At 40.3% G+C, this 23,458-nt stretch overlaps 2 protein-coding genes and 1 pseudogene across 2 annotated transcripts; all 3 read left to right on the top strand.

Moving 5' to 3' along the window:
• The first annotated feature begins 1,262 nt into the window (after nt 1-1,262).
• LOC119733704 lies at nt 1,263-3,965 on the top strand. Its single transcript, XM_038207089.1, has 2 exons — nt 1,263-1,431; nt 2,269-3,965. Exon 2 carries the CDS (start codon nt 2,460-2,462, stop codon nt 3,963-3,965), a length of 1,506 nt encoding a protein of 501 aa, XP_038063017.1. The 5' UTR covers nt 1,263-1,431; nt 2,269-2,459.
• Nucleotides 3,966-4,024: 59 nt separating this feature from the next.
• On the top strand, nt 4,025-4,867 carry LOC119733703. The gene has a single exon (XM_038207088.1). The coding sequence runs from the start codon at nt 4,025-4,027 to the stop codon at nt 4,865-4,867; it is 843 nt and encodes a 280-aa protein (XP_038063016.1).
• A 5,837-nt stretch (nt 4,868-10,704) lies between these two features.
• On the top strand, nt 10,705-11,381 carry LOC119733701 (annotated as a pseudogene).
• Nucleotides 11,382-23,458: the final 12,077 nt, after the last annotated feature.

Raw genomic sequence — 23,458 nt, 5'->3', positions numbered from 1 at the left:
AAAAGTAAACACACAATTTTTCAAGAGCAGACGGGTGTAGAAACCAGTCACCCTGACGTGTTGCACGCTGGAACTGCAGCAGCGTCATAATCTGTCTCATGGACATACGCGCCCACTGAAATAATGGATATGCTGCGTGTTTAGCATCAACATTTGCAAGCTGTCTCGTGAGGTCAAGGGATTCAACTGTTGCCAGTAATGTCATGTGGGCTTCACGAACACCCTCTTGGTTTTCGCATGCATTTAAAAACATCACAACACTGTCTTGTAGGGCCTTGTATATAGCAGGATATTCTGCAAAAAAGGCTTCAATCCACAGGTCAAACAATACCTGGAGGGTTACCACATGAGCTTCAAGGGCCCTGCTTGACTACCATTGATAACCTGACTTACTACTACAGAGCTGTACAAATCTGACTCTTTCCAAGCCTCATCAATTCCACTACCTTCCACTGTCTTTTCTAAACACCTGAGAGCACACAATGAAGTGTGGAAGGCTCCTGGACATACTACCCACTTATCTTTATACTGGGGGTCCAAGTATTCCAGCTTCAAAACTCTTTTGTAGAGATCCATGTCAAATGTAACAACAAGCTTCCTGTCACTATTTGAAACTAGCACGTTAAGGTTATGGAGTTGTTCAAGTGTAGTTACTAAGGTTGACCACTCGTGTGCAGGGGCATTTATGATGGGGAGAGTGTAAACTTTAACAATGCCTGAACCATCCTCATACACAAAGTCTGGTTTGTTTCGTAGAGAATTATATGCTGACCATACTGGCACACATTAATTTTGATTCCCCAATTTTCCGATGTCATCAGATTTTTTCACACATTCATCTGATAGTGAGGAAGCTGAGAGAGCCGAGGTTTGGTCAGGATTCTTTGCTATACAAGTAGTACATGTTGAACTGTATGCTTAATCACACGTGACCTGATGTTCATCACTGGTGTTTTCATTCACATTTTCACCCATGACAGTTTCAACATTGACACATTCATCACTGTTCATTACACTGCTTTCATTCATATGGATGACTTCATCCAGATTAGGAAGTGTATCCATGTAATCTGTTTCATCTACAGGCTCAGATTGTGGCATGTTTTCAGTCACCTTTACTGCTTGAAGGGCAAAACTTCTTGGCCTATTAACATACCTTGCAATCAGCCAAACTAAGTCATCGAGCAATGAGAACTGGAAATGTTCCTCATGGAGCCCTAGTGTGTAAGACTTGTAAGATGGTCTGATGCGTGTGTCATATCGTGATATGTCTTTGTTGTTTACCTCAAGAGAGGGCGCCTTTTTGTTGTGGTTCTGTCTTCAGACTTGAGCGAAGTCTACACATTTTTTACACGAGTTTCTAGAGTTGTTGTTTTTCCCTGCAAAGTTTTACGTCAAAGATCGCCTTTTCTATTGGCCTTTCTAGCCAAGGTATGTGGAAATTTGCCTTCTTTGATCCGGATTTGCCCCCTGAATCCTGTAGTTAGGATATCTGTTCTGTAGAGAAGCCATATAATTAGCTTTAGGATGATATTTTTGTCGTTGACTGAGGTGCTCACGTGGATGCATGTATTTTGTAGCGAAGCAAGGAGTTTCGGTGCTGTGCACTCGGTAAACTCACTCCAGATTTTTAGTTTCCTTTAGCTACATTTTCTGATAGCTTGCATTAGGTTTGAGTTATTTAGGGCTGTTCATCTTCCATGTTTTTTCTCTCGTTGTCAGTTTCTTGATATAGAACGTACATGTAGAGGTCAGGGTTTACGCACTATTTTTTCTTGCGGTCCAGCCACGTTGTGATATGTCCGTTCATGTGTCATGGAGGAATGTATACTCTCACAGGCATATACGCGGAGTGATATTTTCAGTAAGAGTTCTTGGTGATCCGCCCAGTCGTAGTCTTGTTTAAGTCGCTTGATGTAGTTTTGGTCTTGTTGAGCATACATTTGGCATTAATAGTCTCAGATTAGGAGATAGTGTGGTGGAAGTTTTTTAAGATGATTTTAGAATGTGTTTCACATTTTTCTAGAAGTAATACACAGGCTCAGTCAGAGTTTTTTTGATTATCCTTTTTTTTTATTCGGCACAATTAGAAATTAGTTCACATGTAATTTAGGAACTTGTTCTTCATTATTGCAGGTTATAGGCTGTCTAACATAATTTGAGTTCAACTGCGGATGTTTTGAGAACAATTGTTTATCCAGTTTGCCTGAGAGTTTTCATGGAATTCTAGATTTATGACAGTGTTTTCCCCTTTTTTTTTGCTTTCAGGAATCATACACAGTTGTTGAATATTACAACTACATTTGACTACACTACCTACTGCTGTCACCAAATAAAATAGAAGCACAACAGTGGAGTACAGTTTCATGTGCAGTTTTATTGCAGCAACGTGTTAGACTATTTCTGATTTCATCACATCTTCAACAACTTCGTGTACCCCAATATGTGGATCTTGCACCATGGCTGATGTCAACAAATTGAAGTTAACCAGACGAAACACCAAGGGTCAATTGACAAGAACATTGACAACGATAAACGACCTGGTGAAAGAAGAGGTTATTGACCTGGAACTGGTGAAGAAATTCATAACCAAGGCTGAACGGCAGTTTGAGAAGTTGGAAGAGAAACACTCTGAGTTAATGGAGGTCATCGAAGAGCAGATGGAGTTTGAAGATGGGGAGAAATGGATGGGAGACTGCGAATCACAGTTTGTCCAGATTATACTTCATGCGAGACAGGTTGTCAACGACCAATCGCAATCATCCGTGACGGACAAGCCCTGTCCTCCTTTGCCTACGACTTCCCAGCCAAGCCCAACATGTACAGCTCCTACACAGCCTGTGAGCACAGGAACTGTACAGGCCACATCCAGTAACCCAACACATACGGTTCCCACAAAGCCTGTGAGCACAGGAACTGTACAAGCCGCATCCAGTGACCCAACACATACGGTTCCAACAAAGCCTGTGAGCACAGGAACTGTGTCAGCCGCATCCAGTGCAGCCTTGCCAACACCACCTGCTACATCTCATCCTACGTCATCAGCTCCAAAGATGGCAAGGATGAAATTCCCTACCTTCAGCGGTAACATCAGAGACTACAAGCGATTCAAAGAGCTATTCATCCACTGCTCAGCAGGTCTAACTGAGATCGAATGTTTCTACCAACTTACAGAATCAATGGTCAATGCCAAGGAACGCAATCGTGTCAAGGGTTGCATCAACGTCACGAGAGCGTGGCAAGTACTCGATGAGTATTACGGTGATTCAGACAAAATCGTGGACAGTCTTCTCAGAGATCTGGATAACTTGAAGACATACGAGATTAAGGGGAGAGTCAACCTCCCCGCCATGAGTCGCTTTGTTCAGACCCTGCAGATATTCGAGACCCACGCAGAAGCCATCGGCCTGTCCGGAGAACTAAACAGTAAGATCATGCTAAGTCAAATAAAGCAGAAGTTACCGGAGGAACACCGGATCGCCTACGAGCCTTGTGGTGATGCTCCAGTCATTCTACCAGATCAGCTACGACAATATGAGCATTTGAGTCAGGTCCACATTCATGTTGCTCCATCGCAGACTATCGATTTACTCCTGGGTGTTGATAACACACATCTGATGATCTGGGAGGACTACATCTGTGGTGAGAAATTTGATGAACCTGTAGCAGTCAGATGCCCTTTAGGTTGGTTCATCCAGGGAGGACGATCTACAAGTTCGGCTACATTGGTCAACTATGTTAACGTGTCAGCCATCGGCCCATTAGAGGAGTTCCTCGGCCTAGAGGCGGTGGGATTGGACCTAAGAGATGTAGATGTTCTGCCGATCTCATTGACAAGAACGCAACTGATGACATGCAGCGGAGTGTCACTCAACTGCCCGACGGGTCCTATGAAATTCGACTGCCATGGAAGAGATCACCAGATGACCTGCCTGACAACTACGACTATGCTGTCAAGAGGTTGAGGAGTCTAGAAAATCAATTCAGCAACAGACGCGAGGAATGGGAAACGTACTGCCAACAAATGAGAGACCAGTTGAAGAGACGTGTCTCTCGGCATGTCACAGAGGAGGAGCTGCAACGAGACCAAGACACTGGCAAGAAGATGTGGTTTCTGCACCACTTTGCTGTCACCAAAGACTCAAAGACTACTCCGGTCAGAGTAGTATACGATGCGAAAGCAAGGTATCAGGGCCACTCGCTGAACGATTATCTCATGAAGGGTGAGAATATAAACTCTGATCTGTTTGAGGTTGCTTTGCGGTTCCGAGAAAGCGAAGTGGGTCTCATCGCTGACATCAGCAAGATGTTCCAAGCCATCAAAATCAAACCTGACGATGCCCGCTTCCACAGGTTTGTGTTTCGAGAGAGCCCTGGTCAACCCGTCCAGGTGTATGAGCTGACGACGGTTACCTTTGGAGACAAGCCGTCTCCAACTGCTGCCATTGTGACCTTGAGACACGTGGTAGCTGAGCACGCTACGGGTGATGAGCAGCTGAACAGAGTGGTTGCTGATCAGTTCTACATGGACGACTTGAACGAATCTGTTGTCAATACTGAAGAAGCTCTGCAGCTTAAGTCAAAGCTCACTGAGACCCTCAAGAGAGGCAACTTTGCCATAAGGAAATGGCAATCAAACGTAGAAGAAGTGTGTGACAAGACAGAAGATACCAAGGTTGCCACAGCTCTAGGCACTAAGTGGAATCTTGAGAAGGACACCTTGAAAGTCAAAGCAGTGAAGTCAGCCAAGGACATCCCAACCAAACGTAACATCCTTGGACAGACTGCTTCGTACTATGATGTCTTCGGCATGCTGTCGGGACCGACAGAAGATTCTTCTGCAGAAGCTGTGGCAGTTGAACATTGATTGGGACACCCCCTTCAACCCAAGGGGCGACTTATGTGCCATGCTGAGTGACATCAACAGAGACCTTGTGGACGTAGTCAACATTGAAATTCCAAGGTGCCTGATTCCAGAGCCGTACAAGGGTATGAGACCCTTACCCGAACTTTCTCTACATGGCGCAAGTGATGCTTCCGAAGACGCTATGGGCATCGGAGTTTGGCTGAGGTGGTCTCGCCCGGAAGAAGCCGAGGCACATCTGACATTTGTGTGCGCTCGAGCCAGAGTTACGCCGCTTAAGCAGTCCAGCATTCCCCGAAAGGAACTTCAGGCTATTCTGCTACTGACAAGATTGATGCTCACCGTGAAGAGTGCCCTACGTTTCGACATAGCTTACTGGAAGATCTGGACGGACAGCATGACAGCCATAAGCTGGCTAAGAGGACAGTCCAAATCTTTCCGCTCCTATGTTGCATATCGTGTGGGCGAGATTACAACAGAGTTTGACCCCATCAAGGACGTCGCATATGTTCCATCTGACCAGAACGTCATCGACCTGGTTTCCAGAGGAGGAACTGCTGCTGACATGAGGCGAGTCATCGGTGGGCCTGAATACTTGAAGCTACCCCCTGAGTCCTGGCCCAAGACGCCAGCAAACGTCCCAGTAGACCTGAAAGATGAGGAGCACAAAGAGACATCAACTTCCAGGATCCCAATATTTTGAAGCTTGATCCATTCTTTGACAAAGATGACCAGGTTTACCGTGTTGGCGGACGCCTGGGCCAGGCACCATTGTCCTGCGATATCCGACATCCATATCTTCTGCCTAAAAGGAACCACATTAGCCTGTTGATTGTACGAAACAGACACACACACGCCCTTCACGGGGGTCACCTGAGAACAGCAGCTGAGGTTAGGAAAAAATACTGGATCGTCGGGGACATCCGCATCTCAAAGCATGTCGTGCACGAGTGCATCACGTGTAGAAGACACAGGAGAAAGCCAATCCAGCAGAAGATGGCTGACTTGCCGGATTTAAGAGCCAGTCCTTGCTCGCCACCGTTCCAAACGACATTGGTGGACTACCTCGGACCAGTGAGCGTGAAGATGAATCGCAACACTACTACCAAAGGCTACTGCGCCGTCTGGAACGATTCATAAGTATCAGGGGAGCACCATCTATGTTGGTCAGTGACAATGCTACCTGCTTCAGAGGAGCTGACAGCACCATTAATGAGTTGAACTTGAAGTTGGACCAGACCCAACTGAGAGAACATTGTCTGCGCTACAACGTTCAGTGGAAATTCGGCCCTCCAGGAGGACCCCATCACCAGGGAGCTGTTGAACGCATGGTGCAAGAGGTCAAGAAAGGGATGAGACACCTGGTGAAGGCAGATCGTCTGACATTTGTCGAGTGGGAGACTGTTTTCTGTCAGATATCCGCTCTTATCAACAGTCGACCTCTAACCGCCAAGTCATCTTCACCACTAGATCATCCACCCCTGACACCAAATCACTTTCTGATTGGAAGAGGAGATTGGAAACGCTGGATGGAATGCATCCACAAGCTCTCACCACGCCAGAAGTGGCAACAATCGACAGACTGCGTAAAGACGCGGTTCCTGGAAGATGGCTGAGGTCGTGAATACTTACCCAGGAAAGGACGACCTTGTCAGGGTTGTTGACGTCAAGTTCGCCTGTGGCACCATCGCTAAGAGACCTGTGACGAAGCTTATTCTTCTGATGAAGAAGTCTGAACGAACTGACATTTAGTTTTAGTTCATGTTTTGAAGCGACGTGAGCTTTATTGAAGCTTATGAGCATCGAAGCCGCCTTTTGGACTGTTTGGATCCCTTTGTGGGCCTTCAGAATCAGACTTTGACTTCGAACTCGGCAGTAGTTTTCTTGCCAGTTTTTCTGTGTTCGTTTGTTAGCTTTGGCTTAGCTGGTTAGCTGTGACATTCCGTCACGTTTAGGGGGATGGGATGTCATATCATGATATGTCTTTGTTGTTTACCTCAAGAGAGGGCGCCTTTTGTTGTGGTTCTGTCTTCAGACTTGAGCGAAGTCTACACATTTTTTACACGAGTTTCTAGAGTTGTTGTTTTTCCCTGCAAAGTTTTACGTCAAAGATCGCCTTTTCTATTGGCCTTTCTAGCCAAGGTATGTGGAAATTTGCCTTCTTTGATCCGAATTTGCCCCCTGAATCCTGTAGTTAGGATATCTGTTCTGTAGAGAAGCCATATAATTAGCTTTAGGATGATATTTTTGTCGTTGACTGAGGTGCTCACGTGGATGCATGTATTTTGTAGCGAAGCAAGGAGTTTCGGTGCTGTGCACTCGGTAAACTCACTCCAGATTTTTAGTTTCCTTTAGCTACATTTTCTGATAGCTTGCATTAGGTTTGAGTTATTTAGGGCTGTTCATCTTCCATGTTTTTTCTCTCGTTGTCAGTTTCTTGATATAGGGTTTACGCACTATTTTTTCTTGCGGTCCAGCTACGTTGTGATATGTCCGTTCATGTGTCGTGGAGGAATGTATACTCTCACAGGCATATACGCGGAGTGATATTTTCAGTAAGAGTTCTTGGTGATCCGCCCAGTCGTAGTCTTGTTTAAGTCGCTTGATGTCGTTTTGGTCTTATTGAACATACATTTGGCATTAAAAGTCTCAGATTAGGAGATAGTGTGGTGGAAGTTTTTGAAGATGATTTTAGAATGTGTTTTACATTTTTCTAGAAGTAATACACAGGCTCAGTCAGAGTTTTTTTGATTATCCTTTTTTTATTCGGCACAATTAGAAATTAGTTCACATGTAATTTAGGAACTTGTTCTTCATTATTGCAGGTTATAGGCTGTCTAACTTAATTTGAGTTCAACTGCGGATGTTTTGAGAACAATTGTTTATCCAGTTTGCCTGAGAGTTTTCTTGGAATTCTAGATTTATGACAGTGTTTTCCCCTTTTTATTTTTTGCTTTCAGGAATCATACACAGTTGTTGAATATTACAACTACATTTGACTACACTACCTACTGCTGTCACCAACTAAAATAGAAGCACAACAGTGGAGTACAGTTTCATGTGCAGTTTTATTGCAGCAACGTGTTAGACTATTTCTGATTTCATCACAGCGTGGTTTTGGATTGCCAGTTATGTTGCACTTGGAAAGTTTTATGCAAGTACTCGGGACATCAACAATAGGACCTGCTGAGGACTTAGTGAGGTCCACGGGACCAACCATAGTTTTATCACTTGCACTGACAGACTGATAAACATTCATTGCCATTGCATGGAAGCTGTTCTTCCCATCGTATGTGTCAACCTGTGTATCTATATTGTCAGCAGATGCTCGAATCGGCTTGCCTTTCACCAAACCAGGTGGGATAAACACGCCATTATCCATCGTGTTCCTTTGAACGGCTTGAGCAATCTGGTTACATACTTGACTGTCACGACTGTATGATATACCAACATTAGCATTGCTCAGTAGTGTCACAGCCTTCTGGCTACGTAGGTTATGATACATCCACAAGGATACACCTACTGCATATGGACTTTCAAACTGTCTGCGGAAATCTGACAAGGCAGACTCAGATTTTGCCACATGTGACACTTGTCTTGAAGCCTTACAGCCCTGTATGATAGTCTGTGAGATTATTACAGACGATTTAAGCAAAGCTTGCTCTCGAGCTTTTGTTGTAGCAGTTTTACGACCATGCAGTATCCATTTTATCGTGGTCAGAAGTTCAACAGGAATACCAGAGTCACCCGAACCATCTAGAGATCCGTTGAAACTCCACGACTTCTCATTTTTTACATTTGATATGGCACGCCTGATTATTTTTGCACATTTGAAGACTGAATTCAGATCAAATCGTTCGTCTCGAGCATTATCAACTGACTCACGTCCTGCTTGTTTAGAGTGCAGTACACCTGGCATGTTACCCCTATGTTGTGATACTACAATGGTTGGTACATTTTCTGATATTTTTGTTGAATCCAAAATACCGTGCGCTTCCAGTGTTTGTTTGTACAAGTTGTCAGCCTGAACTGTGGTTATGTATTCCCCAGAATCAATTTGCTCTTGCAGATTATCAAAAAACTCGATCTCTGCAATGACCAGGCTTGTGTCTACACATGTCTGAGTTGCGTATCTTTTCGGACCCTGCACATATTTACGCAATGCTCCAATCTTGCAAGTGTTGTGGTACACCACATCCCTTGAAAGCAGGTCCCCATCTACTTTTGCGTCTGCAAGCCGTACCTTCCAGGAATCGCTATCACTGCTTCTTACAATCTCTTTGATCGCATTTCCACAGCTTGCGCTTTGGCACGCATGTTTTTTTTTCATTATTTTTAGAGCTATCTGTTCCTTGACAGAAAAACACTCCTGACTATTAAATTGTTCAATCGCCAATCTAGTGACTTTTCCAGTATTTGTGCATGTAGCAGGTGAAGATGGACAGCTTTTTTTCTTGGCCTGGGGGGTCACTATTTTGCCTTCTTTCTTGCACTTCTTTCTGTCTCTTTCAATTTTACAACTTGAAGTTGCATAACTGTAGCAATTCCTATGCCATTTTGTATCTTTCTCTGCAAGATCCTGACTTGTCAATCCCCACAGTCATTTTGCAATATTAATGAAGTCAGGATTACAAAATTAAGCCCTCAAATTAACCTTTTGTAAAAAAGTTTCATATGAGGACAACTGTTTGGGTGTTGACAATTTTTCATGTTTTTCTTCCCTCTGACATTTTATGAACATACTGAAGTCTGTGGGTTTGATTTTGGCAACAGGCTCTTCAGTTTCCATGGTAGCTGAGAATTCTGTGTACAAGCAGGTAATCAAACTTCAAAGAGCACAGCCATAGGCCTTCTCAAACAATCTCGACAGCCACCGTGTTCATTTACATATACAACACATCATAGAGCAACAGAGCAAGGAAACAGTAGGCTACATGTACTTCCAATAAGTTTCTGAATCAATGTCACGACTGACGGAACCAGTGACAACAGTTGATATAATTTCACATTTTGAACACGCTATCTAGTCAAACAGGACGGATAAAACACAATCGGAATGGGTTTTACTTTTTATAAGTGAAGACCGAAAAGCACCGAGTTGGTCTGATATCACGTATCCAACTGTGTTGTACAAACACAAAACGAAACGATAACGTTGAGACTCACACTACTGAGCTAAGTATATGCTATCGAATCGAAATATTTCGACTCAAACGAGCTAAAAAATACCCACTTGTCCTGTCTAGTAACACTTGACTCGTATCGTGTTCGATGACTGGTTTTGTACTCCCAAAGGTTTTTTACACAAACAGGAAAATTAAGATTGTTTACTTGTGACAATAAACACAGCGATTTCGCAGGCAGTGTTCACCATGCACCGTACCGTACCGCCAGTACACACAGTTATGTGTTTACATCACGTATCACGCGCGAAGCATGTATGCATGCATCAGACCATCGACTGACATGCACTGGTTGCGCGCGCATCCCACCCATGCCTATAGTGAACCGTTTGCAATACAGTCCCAATTGCTTTTTTTTTTAATACAGTCTGAATGGGGAGAATTCCCAATTGGTGTGTAGTCTTCAATTGGGTTAGTGAGAGCGATTTATTGCGTCGTCTGCATTGCGGCTCGAAAAAAATCGTCTTAAAAAACACTTTTCCAGCAGGAGACAAAAATTGCATCAAACGGATTTGGATTATTTGGGGTTTCAGGAATAATTCCTGAAATTTTCAAAGAATGTACCCGAAATTGCATATGGGAGGTCTTTTTTGACGATAAGCCCACTGACTAATAGTGCTATCATCCACGGGAGCATCATCGGAGAGAGATTTGACAATGGAAGGTATGTTCGTCATGTCTTAAGTTATCCTTACAGCATACTGTTTCATAAGTTTTGAATTGATTTATTTGTTTATCAACTTTTATAATAGTGTAAAACAGTGTCAGAATACACCTCTTTTTATCACCTACAGAACTTGTCATAAATGATAGAACTACTGGTTTTAGTTTGTTCAGACTCAACGGTGTGCTAGTGGGAGACACTGGGTATGCCTTACGGCCATGGCTGATGACGCCTATTCTTGCACCAACGACTAATGCTGAAAGGCATTACAACAGGTACAAATGAAAGGCAACTTTTCATAATTGCTAGGAGATTGGGATTAGAATTCCGCAGAGAGTGCATTTTTCATTAACATGGACCAAATATGGTTTGTTTCATTCACAGGAGTCACAGATAGACGAGGGTCACTGTTGAACAAACGTTTAGCCAACTGAAGCGAAAATGCCCATGCTTATCGCTGGGAATGAGAGTGTCACCTCAACGAGCCTGCATCATAATCAGGGCTTGCTGTGTCCTCTTCAACCTCTCCAAGGAGTTTCGTCAGCCTGAGCTGGATGACACAGATGATTTGGAAGCAGATGATGATGATGATGATGACCTTCCGTATGATGGTCCAATCCAGGATGGCCGTATCCAGCGTGACTTAATGTTGGTGAACACCTATTTTTAGGTCTGTATAATGTAGAGAGAGAAAAAGAGTGAGAGCCGTCTTGAAAAGCAACGTTTAATTCAGCAAGTACACAATACAGATGGAGTAAAAAAAAAAAAAAAACGAAACCCAAATGTTGGGACCATTGTTTTAGTGAAGTTCTTCATGTAGCACGTTCAAAATATCGGATATGAAAGCCCAATTCATAAGCTTTCCTTTAGTATAAGAATCATTCAAATCACTCATGTACTTTTCAAGTTACTGAATTTCAAACACAACCACCGTTTTAAAGTTGTGTTCACGGATCACAAAAAACGTGTGCGTTCTTTCTGCAAAACGAAAACAGTTCACACACATCCCTCTGTGATTCGTTTTCGTTTTGCTGAAAGAACACTTACCTTCTTGTGGTACATGTATAAGTACAACGAAAAAATTTTGCAAAATAAAACCTTGCACTTGAGCCCTTTCGGAGGATTCAAATTCAACAAACAGGTTTAATCTTCAATCCAACTTTGCCCACTCAAAAATAAACTGGACAAATAATATACCACAATTTAACATGCCTTTTAGTCGTCTTCAATTGTTTACAGAAATGAATGACAATGCTTGAATTTGACACATCAAAGGGGCTCATAAAGTGAATAGTTTTAATAACTTAGTTTGTGGTACTTTCTAATCCTCTTAAGCATATGAAAACTAAATGACACCCCTTTTTGGTTTACTTGACTGAAAAATGCACTTCTTGAAACATTTTAAATTTTCCATGCTTTGCCAGACAACTGTAGGCGATGTTGCTTTGATGTCATTTCAGTGAGACTCTGTTCGTCTTATGTTTTCTGATGAAATTGTGAACCCAAAAAGCTGTTCATTGAAAACATTTAAAATTTGTGAGAAAAAAAAATGCTCACTAGCTTATTGCCATGAACTGACACCACGACGAATCACTTTAGAAAAGACAGTTTACGACAGCAAAATAGGTTAAATGAGACAAAAAGGTGCATTTTTAAGAATTGCATTAAAACAATTCATGGGCCATTAACGAAGAGGCCAAGTGGAGTAAACACCAGTAAAACGTAAGACAGGATTTTCTCATTCCTTAATAATGTCATTTTTTGTATTTTATTGCAACAAAATAATGTTTTAAGGTTTAAATAACATTTCAATTCATTCACTAATTTTTAGGTTATAAATAAGTGTACTGCCAACAGAAAGAAAATGCAGCACGAATAATAAACTATAACTTGCTTGAACAATTTATGATGCAAATTTCTGAATTAAATGCTCTTGTTGATTTTAATTAACAATTTCAGATTCCAGAGAAGTGTGGTGGAAAAGCCCTTCTGTTTAAATTCTTTTGGGTATTTTTTTAGACGCCGTTTTCATCCATATCCCAGGGTAAAGGTATAAAGACAGTGATAAGCCACTGTACTATCCTACACTGCCAGTCTATCTATCTGATGTGTGTCACTTTTTTCTGTAAAGGAGTGTGCAAAAAATGTAAAGCTTAATGGAGAGGTGACTAGTGTATGTATTTTAGAAAAACATTACAAATTAAACATTTTTTTTGTGGATTGAATATATTTTAAGCAGGGATGGAGCGGAATTATAATTCGATCTGAATATTTTATAACAGTGTGTTTGTGAAGATACATGTACTTGAATATGAAGTGCCGGTTTCTTGAAAAAAATAATTAACAAAAAGCTTGCTCTTAATTTAATATTTAATCTATTCATTTCTCGTGGATGAGACTCATGCTGCCCGGCTTCTGAAGTGTGAACTCAAGGAACAATTGCAAGTCTCGGCTGATTTCACTTAGAGATAATTGTATCTGCTTCGAAACTTCCAATTGTTCCTTGTCCACTTGCAGGCGTTCACGCTCCATAAGCAAACGATCCATCTCAATATCATAAATTGTTGAGTTGATCTTTGGTTCGCTGGCTCTTGCTGCAGGTGGCACACTTTCAAATTCAACCTCAACAGGGTCCTCCTCTTGAGTATCGACATCGTCATCATAACAAATGTCAAAGTCCACCAGTCCAACAGAGCTGTCTGCTGCATTAATCATAAAGAAAAGCAATATTCCATTTATTGTGTGCACAAATATTTTTAAACATATGTTATATAAATACCCCATTAATAATTCAAGGGAATATCCAAAAAAATTCTGAAGTAAAATAGATCACACCTTCCTTCATAGCATTGTTTGCCAAAAGTAACATTTTCCGTAAAATGTTCCATTTGTATATACTTGTTTTCTTTGAGATTTTATAATTAATATTTAATATTTAATGTTCAATAATTTAATTTTTAATTCTTAATACGTCATTTCTTTTTAGCGAGCAACCATGCTGTTTTCTACTTAATTGTATTTTTATGCAAATATGTAGCAATAAATAAATCAATCAATCAATCAATGAGTCAAAATTTCCTCTTTAAATTACAATCAATATTTCAAAATAAAATACCTTGGGCAATAGAATCCATGAGAAGTTCCTGTGTTGGTAGAGGGTTACTCTCTCCATCGTCTTGACTTATGATGCCCTCCTTTGAGACGGGACTGAGGGCAGCAAGCACACGTCTTGTTTACTGCTGTTTTTTATACCTCCACCTGATATGAGAATTTAGAACAAATTGTTAATTTGATGTTTATTCTTTGAACAATCAACATAATACAGAAACAATGAGAAAGTACCACATTCAGTAACTGTTTACATGAACAGATTTCAAGCTCTAGAACAAATGTATAAGTTGTTGTACTCCGAAAATTAGAATTAATCTTAAAATTAAATAATAAAAGCATTTCAGAGAAACTAAATGATTGAATTCTGAAAACTACTGATTTTGTGACATAAACCCAAATGATATTTTTATTGATGTAATTAACAGAACGAGAAAAAAACCACCAACCAGTTCTGTTGATTTCACGATGTTTCGCTTTGCTTGTCACGTCCTGCCATTTCTTCCTTACTCTGTCATAGCTCCTTGGATGACCTCCATTTACCACCAGTTCTTTAGCAGCCTCCTTCCAATAGTGTAACTTCACCTTCTCCACATTCGCTTTTGACTTGTTCCCTTTGAAGCTCGTGCCAAAGAGCTGATGGGAATGCTCTCGCAAAAATTGGCACAAAAATGAAACCTCCTCGTAGGTCCAATTCACAGACCTGTCTTTTTTGGTTCCGTCGGCCATGATCACTGACACTGTGTTATTCGTTATGACCGATGATAAAATTGTGCGTGGGGACAATGAATATAATTACAGTCAGCAAATTGACAGATCTATCTGTCTGTTTAACTTCATATTAAAATGAAAATAGCCCCCCCCCCCCTCAAAAACACCATAATGTACTCCCTTCCCCCCCCCCCCCCCAAAAAAATCTAACTATAAAATTGGACATGCTGGACTATAAAATTGGCATGATTGGACATGTTGGACATTCTGGAAGAGTCCAAACGAAAGTGCTTAGGCTTATTGCTCTTTTTTTTTTAAACCATGATCATGATGACATGATTGAATGCAGCTGCAGTGTAGTATACTTTTTCCCCCGTCGGGCCAAAAAAAAGGGGGAAAAGCATAATGGCCTCGGCCTACGACGATCAAGAAAACTACCACTAAGCCCCTACACATGTCATGCATGTAGATAGTCTACCGAGTACCGGTAGTAATAGTAGCCGCCTATGCCTATGCTATGGTTTGACCTTTTTAATTTCTATTTCTCACATTTATGGCGTTTAAAAATCACAACAATGCCCGTTTAAAAGAAACGCAAAATACAGCATTCCCAATTTATCACGAAGCTAATGCTGTACTAGCCCCATAAATGTGGCCTATTTACTGGAATGCCTCCGTAAACATAGGCCACACATCCACATGTACAAAAAACGTGTCGACTTTGCCAAATTTTGATTTTCACATTTAGGCTTACTTTGTAGATTTTTTTTTGCTTTTGAAGCATTCTCACCCTCTATATAGGCTAATCAGAAAGTGCTGCCTTTTTCAGATGTTTAATTTTTGTGAAATTTCATGTTGAAATTTTGATACGCAAACGTGTGCAAATGTATCTGGAAATTTCACGAAAAATGGACATCTGAAAAAGGCAGCACTTTCTGATTAGCCTATATAGAGGGTGAGAATGCTTCTTAAGCAAAAAAACGTAAACAGAAAGCCTTAATGTGAAAATCCAAATTTGGCAAAGTCGACACGTTTTTTGTACATGTGGATGTGTGGCCTATGTTTACGGATGCAGTCCAGTAAATAGGCCACATTTATGGGGCTAATGCTGTACATTTTGCAATACCGTAGTGTCCTCCGTGCTGACTGTAAAAAGCTTCAGTTTATCCCGCACAAACAACTTCCGGAATTCTAAAATTAGATTCCCCAAAGTCTACAAATATTCACAACAAGAAAAAGTCGCGCAGACCATGGAGCAGACGACACTAAAAGATGAACTTCGCCGTCTTTCAATCATCCATCTTCCCTCAACTTTTTGCGCGTTATTTATCGACGGCTGTTTGGTGGTTGATGGTACTCGTGCAGTAAACAGTCGTTCGTGTACAAAAATTAGGCTCGTACAAGAACTTCATTGTAGATAAACTTAAAGAATAACGTATCGCACCTACGTCGTGTTTCGTGAAATCAATCCCAGGACGCGTCGCAGCTGCGCCGCATCGCAGTGATCCGATGCGTCGCAGCGCTGCGAGGCATCGGGAGTTACGATGAGTTTGATGAAATCGGGTGCTGAAGTTATAGAATTATATCGTAAATGTAATTATTAGAATGTATGGTTCTTTATACCATTGTAAACCCTTTGTAAATACGTACAGTTTTACAAGACAGGAATTAGTTGAGTTGTTGTTCTAATTCTTAACCGGTCGGACCACAATAGTGAAACGTACATGATTGTTTCTCTAATTCTCCGCGTTTCTCACGGTAGAACTCACAACAAATTGGTGGCAGCGGTGGGACGATCTGGATTTATACTGCGATTTGTATCCTGTGGATTTTTCTGTGGATTATTAACTGTTCGAGCTACCTGTTGGATATAACTTTTGGATATAAAATTGCCCAGAGGAATAAATCTAAGGATATCAGTTTTGTGGGAGACGCGAAGGAGAAAAACACCGACGTGGACAAAATGGATCTACGACTCTTTCTTTGGATTTACCTTGGACTTACTTTGAGTGTCACGATGGACTTACTCATGGCGACTGATGGTGCATTCACGGATGGCACAACTGAGCGATTGTGCTCTCACTCCGCCAAAGCCGAGACTGAGACAACCTGGATGTCATCCCCGGCAATAGGGACACTCGCCGGTAGTAAGAAAAACTTCAGAACAGGTTGCATGCACCGGAACTGTCCCGTGGAAGCACAGAAACCGTCACACCTGAGTTTCGAGAACATACCGCTTTTCTAGCTGAAAGCGGCAGATCAGCGTTATGCCCAGTTCTACTCTCCGCAGCAACAGAAACATTAGGCCAGGCCGAGTCTGCTCGCAAAGCCTCGGTCGGGCCAAAAGAAAAACAATGTAGATATTAGCAGGACACGACATGGGGTACAGGATGCAGATAACACTGGAGCTGAAGAAATCGTGACAATTTGAAAGAATTTAGAGACGTCTGAACGTAATGATGATATTTGGATTCACGCCACATGCAACCGCGACGAGTTGACCGTCGAAAACATTGGACAAAAACATGGATCATCCTGAGAAACTTTGTGAGTTTCTGTGGTTGAAAAGAAGAGTGGGATGCGCAGCATGGACTCGGATGTGCATGGATTGATGACTTTTCGGAGTTACGGAGGAGCGACCCGGTATTCGGGCGGTTGCACCGTTTGATGGTTCACGGTGAACACTCTGAGAGGAATACCACTGCAGTATTTTTGCCTTGAGGTACGAAGATATTGGCTGATATGGGAGCTGTTGGAACGGCATCAGGGAGTGCTGTACAAGTGCTGGACCTCGCTGGAAGGCAGGCCGGATAGATTGCAGCTGTTGATGTCATAGTTCCGTCACAGCGGCCCATGCGGGAGTGGCCTTACTACGGCAGAAGTCAAACAGAGGTAAAGGTAGTACAAGATCTCGCGGACATTGAGGACTACAACGTTACATCCGTCGTCGCAGTGTGGCAAGGAGCAACCTCATAAAATAGCTAGAGATGATTGATTCCAGTGATTAAGTTTTTGTTAAGGACGAGGCATTTTTGAACCGGCTCTAATGATTAATGTTGTTAGGTATTTTTTGACGTTTTGCTGAACTGAATATTGAAGCTTGCTAAACTGTATTATACAAGTGGATGGTCAAGATTCCTTCTGAGGAGGGGAGAGAAGTTAATGACCGTTGGGGGATCGTCGACGTTATTGTATTTGCTTATTGTTGATGATCGCTATTATATTTGTTGATGATCGCTATTATATTTGCTTATTGTCGACGATGGTTATTGTATGTGCTTATTGTTGACAATCGTTATTTATCGGTTATTGTCGACGACCCTATTCTTATTGTCATGATTGATGACGATCGCTATTGGATTTGTTTAATGTTGGCGATTGTTATTGAATTTGCATATTGTCAACGATCGTTATTGTATTTGCTTATTGTAGACGATCGATATTGTATTGCTTATTGTTGACGATTGTTATTACAGTTGCTTATTGTCGACGATCGTTACTGTATTTGCTTATTTTTGGCAATCGTTATTTATCGGTTATTGCCGACGACCCTATTCTTATTGTCATGATTGATGACGATCGCTATTGGATTTGTTTAATGTTTGCGATTGTTATTGAATTTGCATATTGTCAACGATTGCTATTGTATTTGCTTACTGTCGACGATCGTTAATGAATTTGCATATTGTTGACGATCGTTATTATATTTGCTTTATTGTCGACGATCGCTATTGTATTTGCTTATGGTCGACGATCGTTATTGTCGAAGATTGTTATTTAGTTTAGTCGGAAAAGGGGGGTATCGTGCACCCTCGGAAATCAATTTCTAATCAACGTTTCTAGGTCAGAAAAAATGCGTAGAATACGATTTGCTATGTTAAAAAATTCAAAAAATGTCCCACGTATTGTTTTTATGCAAATTAGTGCCGCCATTACCGAAAAATCTATTTTTAATTATATCTCAGCCAATATTGCAGATAACTGAACGAACTAGGTGTCTAAACCCATGTTTTCTAGGTCAGAGATCACAATAAAACTATTCTAGAAGTGACCACATGTGTCTGTGGCATAGGAATATGCAAATTAGTGCCGCTAATACCGGAAAATCATGTTTTTGGCATATCTCGGCCAATATAGCACATAACTACACCAGTATGGTGTCTAAACCCATGTTTTGAGGGTCAAGTATCATTAGAAGACCATTCACAAAATAACTATGTGTGTCTTTGGCATGAAAATATGTAAATTATAAAGTGTCGGTTTATCAGATATTTGATTGTTAGCCAATATCTCGGCCAATATTGCACTTAACTACACAAGTAAGGTGTCTAAACCCATGTTTTGAGGGTCAGGTATCATTAGAAGACCATTCACGAAGTAACTATGTGTGTCTTTGGCATGAAAATATGTAAATTCTTAATTGCCGGTTTATCAAAAAAATGATTTTCAGCCAAATTATATTCAATTTCAGCCAATATTACAGTTTATTTTAAAATAAACTTTGATCATTATTACTTATCAAAAACCCTTCTGTCAACATTAGCTGCAATATTGGCCGAGATATTGGCTAAAAATCAAATTTCTGATAAATCGAAACTTTAGAATTTACATATTTACCTGCCAAGGACACACATAGTTACTTCGTGAAAGGTCTTCTAATGATACCTTACCCTCAAAACATGGGTTTAGACACCTTACTTGTGTAGTTATGTGCAATATTGGCCGAGATATTGGCTAAAAATCAATATCTGATAAACCGACACTTTATAATTTACATATTTTCATGCCAAAGACACACATAGTTACTTCGTGAATGGTCTTCTAATGATACTTGACCCTCAAAACATGGGTTTAGACACCTTACTTGTGTAGTGATGTGCTATATTGGCCGAGATATGCCTAAAACATGACTTTCCGGTATTTGCGGCACTAATTTGCATGTTACTATGCCACAGACACATGTGGTCACTTCCAGAATAGTTTTATTGTGATCTCTGACCTTGAAAACATGGGTTTAGACACCTAGTTCGTTCAGTTATCTGCAATATTCGCTGAGATATAGTTACAAATAGATTTTTCGGTAATGGCGGCACTAATTTGCATAAAAACAATACGTGGGACATTTTTTGAATTTTTTAACATAGCAAATCGTTTTCTTCGCATTTTTTCTGACCTAGAAACGTTGATTAGAAATTGATTTCCGAGGGTGCACGATACCCCCCTTTTCCGACTGAACTAATTGTATTTGCTTATTGTCGACGATCGTTATTGTATTTGCTTATTGTTGACGATCGTTATTGATCGTTACAATCCTATTTTTTATTGTTGATGATTGCCTATTGAATTTTATGTGACAGGAATTTGAGCGAGATTGGTATTGGCGATATCTTGTTGTCAAACGTTATACCCGGTTTTCGGGATGTACCTGTACATGTGTCTATAATTTTAGTGGATACTTGAGGGACATTGGTCGCTCAAATTTAAGAATTGAATATTTGTTCGATGCTTTATTAATTTGTAAATATTTCTTGGGAGCAAGGACATTTTCTCGAGACGTTGTTGTTGTATATGTTAGACCACTTGCACTCCGTATAGTGCTACTTTTAGGATAATTATTCATTAGTGTTGGTAGCTTTATAGAGCTTGTATGTAGAGACACTGAGTGTAATTAGTTTTGTAGCATTGCCGTGATTGATGGATATTGTATGAGATCGTAAGAATAGTTCATAAAGCAATACAATGTTCATTGTTAACGAATTACTAATCGTTACTTCGATTTTATTAGGGAGTCAGTTAAGTACGACAAATTATTTACTGATTGGTTGTTATTTTGACTCTGACAAGTTGTACAGTTCTTAAGTTCTTATCGTTACTTCGATTTTATTAGTGAGTGAGTTAAGTACGACAAATTTTTTACTGATTGATTGTTATTTTGACTCTTACAAGTTGTACAGTTCTTAAGACAGATCGTAAAAACATTAATGTTCATTTGTTGTTCAGCTGTATCTTTCAGTTCTTGAAAAGTCTTGTTTATAGTTTTTAAGCTAGAAGGCCCAGAGGCTATCATTGTTTAACCATTTTGAGACTCTAATTAATAAATTGTATTGTTTCTGAGTCTGGCAATGGGCCCTGGTTCTCCTCGACGAAATCGGGCCACTTGAACGAGAACCACTGAGTCCCGGATTGTCACCTGTGAAGAAAATATAAGTTAAACGGTTAGAGCGATAATTGAATTTAGGGAACATTTGAAATTCGTATTAGTTAATTAATGAAATAAACACTTCTTTCCTTGACATAGATTGATTTCGACAATCGATTGCTTACGTATTCACTATGTATATTGTGTACACGTATGTGACTTATATTGTTAAGTGACTTACCTCCTCTGCGTGCAGGAAACTTCTCAAACGAAGCGGGGGAGAGTGTTATGAAATTACACAGACTTTATTGCTCATCGATTATTGATTAATTGCTTATTGATTATTGGTAATTTATCCTCTGAATTATTTACACAGCGATGACTTGTGCGTGCGCGCTTTGAGTGCAGAGCACCTGCACAGACCTTGCATTCCTGCTGCGCGTAAATCAAAGACGCATGTAAGCAGCGCGAACGAGTGAGGCTATAAGCCAGGCACTCCGTGCATGACGTCACAGCGTAGAACGGCTTCACCCAGTGCCCATATACGAATTCCCAATTTAAAGAGATTGTGACCCGAGCGAGGTCAATCGTTGCTACAGACGCGCAATGGATAGTGTACGCGCGCGTCGTCTGTATGTACGGGCCGGGCGCGGGTCATAAGTCATATGATTTCGCGGCAAAATTAAACCAAACATTTTAATATTGCTTGCCGGCGGGCGTAGCGCGCCACTAGCCTAGCAAGGCCTGTTGCAGCATGCAAAACGACAACGATCGTGCCGATGCTCAGTAAGATGGAGTGGATGTCCAGCTGCTTCAGGCTGGAAAGCCAAACGGATAATCATTCATTTGGATGGGTATCCAATGAAGATGAGTTGAACACAGTTCTTGATTGCCACAGTCGGGCATCGATGACATCTTATGTATTTTGGTAATTATAAAACAACGTTCAAGTTCGCATGGAATCTGCATGATTGGTTTATGTTTGATTTTTATCATGTTTATTTTATAATGTACTAGATGTATTTTGTTGGACATTTAATGCATTGGATGTGCGCCTTCTGCATCAAAACAATTAATTATTCTGCGCTTACTTTTAAAAATACACTACATTTTTTTGGTGAATTGGCAAAAAAAAAGATTTCTTGGTAGGCTTAGTTTATCAAACATTCAGTGTCAATGTCCATCTTTAGACTTCACATTTCTAAAGGCCTTTCTGAAATTAAAGTAGGCCTCATTAAATAATAATGAGCATTATGATTGGAATGGGTCTTATTCTGACTTCTAGAATAGGCCTATAAATTAAAAGGCACTCTAGTGCTTTCTAATTCTGGAAGTAAGGCTAACTGTGCTCAATCTCTACTTTTTCATTTTAATCAGTAATGCATTCCACTTGGCCCTTTTTTGGTTTTAGTTGTCTCAATTGTTTATTAACAATCCTACTTTTTATAAATTTACTCAAATATTGACAAAGATCTTGTTTAATGTGTGATTTCTTGAGCATTGTTAAACTTCATTTTGATAGTTAATATAGAGAAAGTTGTATTTTAAAAAGAATTTTACATCACACTTATAAAATAGTTTGCAAAAGTTGTCCTTTGAATAAAATATATTTGGTTTGATTTATTTCTGTTACCTCATTCATTGTGTTCAGTTACATTTTGTTGGTGTTACCTTACTGTTACTAGTGGAAAAGTGATGGCAAGAATGCAGTATCCTCGTCATGCCACATATAAAATCTTAGAGTCAATCCAATCATTGTGTATTTGGAGATTAAATAACCCACAAGTGACATGTACATTTTGAACATTGAATTTAGAACGAAAATACATTTTGTAAAAAAAAACTACCACCAAAGTAGAATCAGTATACGGCATTCTTCCCAAAGTCTATGATTTCCAAAATCTTACAAAACCCTTCATAACCTACCCAACGTTGTGAAGGAACTTTCGATAAAAGCAAATCATCTAGAAGTGGGCAGTTTCACAGTAATAGAATGACATGCAGAATCTACCAAAAAGGTTGTTTTTAAATTGTTTTTGTTAGTTATAAAAGACAATAACAAGTGAGTGGATGAAGATATTGGAACCAGAATGAATAAAACATTTTCACTAAAATAAACGTACATGTATGTAAGCTACTACTACTGATATTGTGTTAGTTCATAAATACAATTTCCTCATTCTTATCGGTGCTAAAGAGCACACCACTTTGGCATTTATAAGGGAATAATATGTATTTGGCCACTTTTAAGCAGTTCCATTTCAAACTGGGCAGTGGGCTATATGCATAAATAGGCCTGAGACCTACACTGTAATGACATCACACTTTGTTTACTTTGTCTTTGCTTCCATAGTGTGACACCGGGGGTATCGGTGTCGAAATGGGAATGAGGAACGGCTGAAGCAAATTCTCTGTTGTTTTATTTCTGTAAAATGAAGAGAAGAGTAAATCTAATGTTGTCTCTTCAAATACAGAAGATGGAGTGCTTAAATAAATATTTACATGACAAATTATAAAAAATATCTGTAAACAAAGCCAGATAAAGTCTCAGGTCTTTAGGCCTACATTGTAATCGGAAGGTGAAGATCATTTTCTATTATGGACGGGCTCTCGACCAATAGGAAGGGGTAGACTATCTATGAACCAGTAGAAGTGTTTAAGAACAGCCACAAAACTTGACCTTTTATCCAGGACATTTTAATTTCTGCTTTAAAAAATGTTTTAATTGAAATAAGTGAGTTTAAATTTTTGAATTTCCTTTTTTGGGGATAAGGCCAAAAACAATCGGT

This window comes from Patiria miniata, unplaced genomic scaffold (assembly GCF_015706575.1).
Source record: "Patiria miniata isolate m_02_andy unplaced genomic scaffold, ASM1570657v1 HiC_scaffold_26, whole genome shotgun sequence".
NCBI lineage: Eukaryota > Metazoa > Echinodermata > Asteroidea > Valvatida > Asterinidae > Patiria > Patiria miniata.
This window is presented reverse-complemented; position numbering and strand designations above follow the sequence as displayed.

Coding starts and splice junctions, on each gene's coding strand:
- LOC119733704 (XM_038207089.1), top strand. CDS start 2,460: ATGGCTGATGTCAACAAATTGAAGTTAACCAGACGAAACACCAAGGGT.
- LOC119733703 (XM_038207088.1), top strand. CDS start 4,025: ATGAGAGACCAGTTGAAGAGACGTGTCTCTCGGCATGTCACAGAGGAG.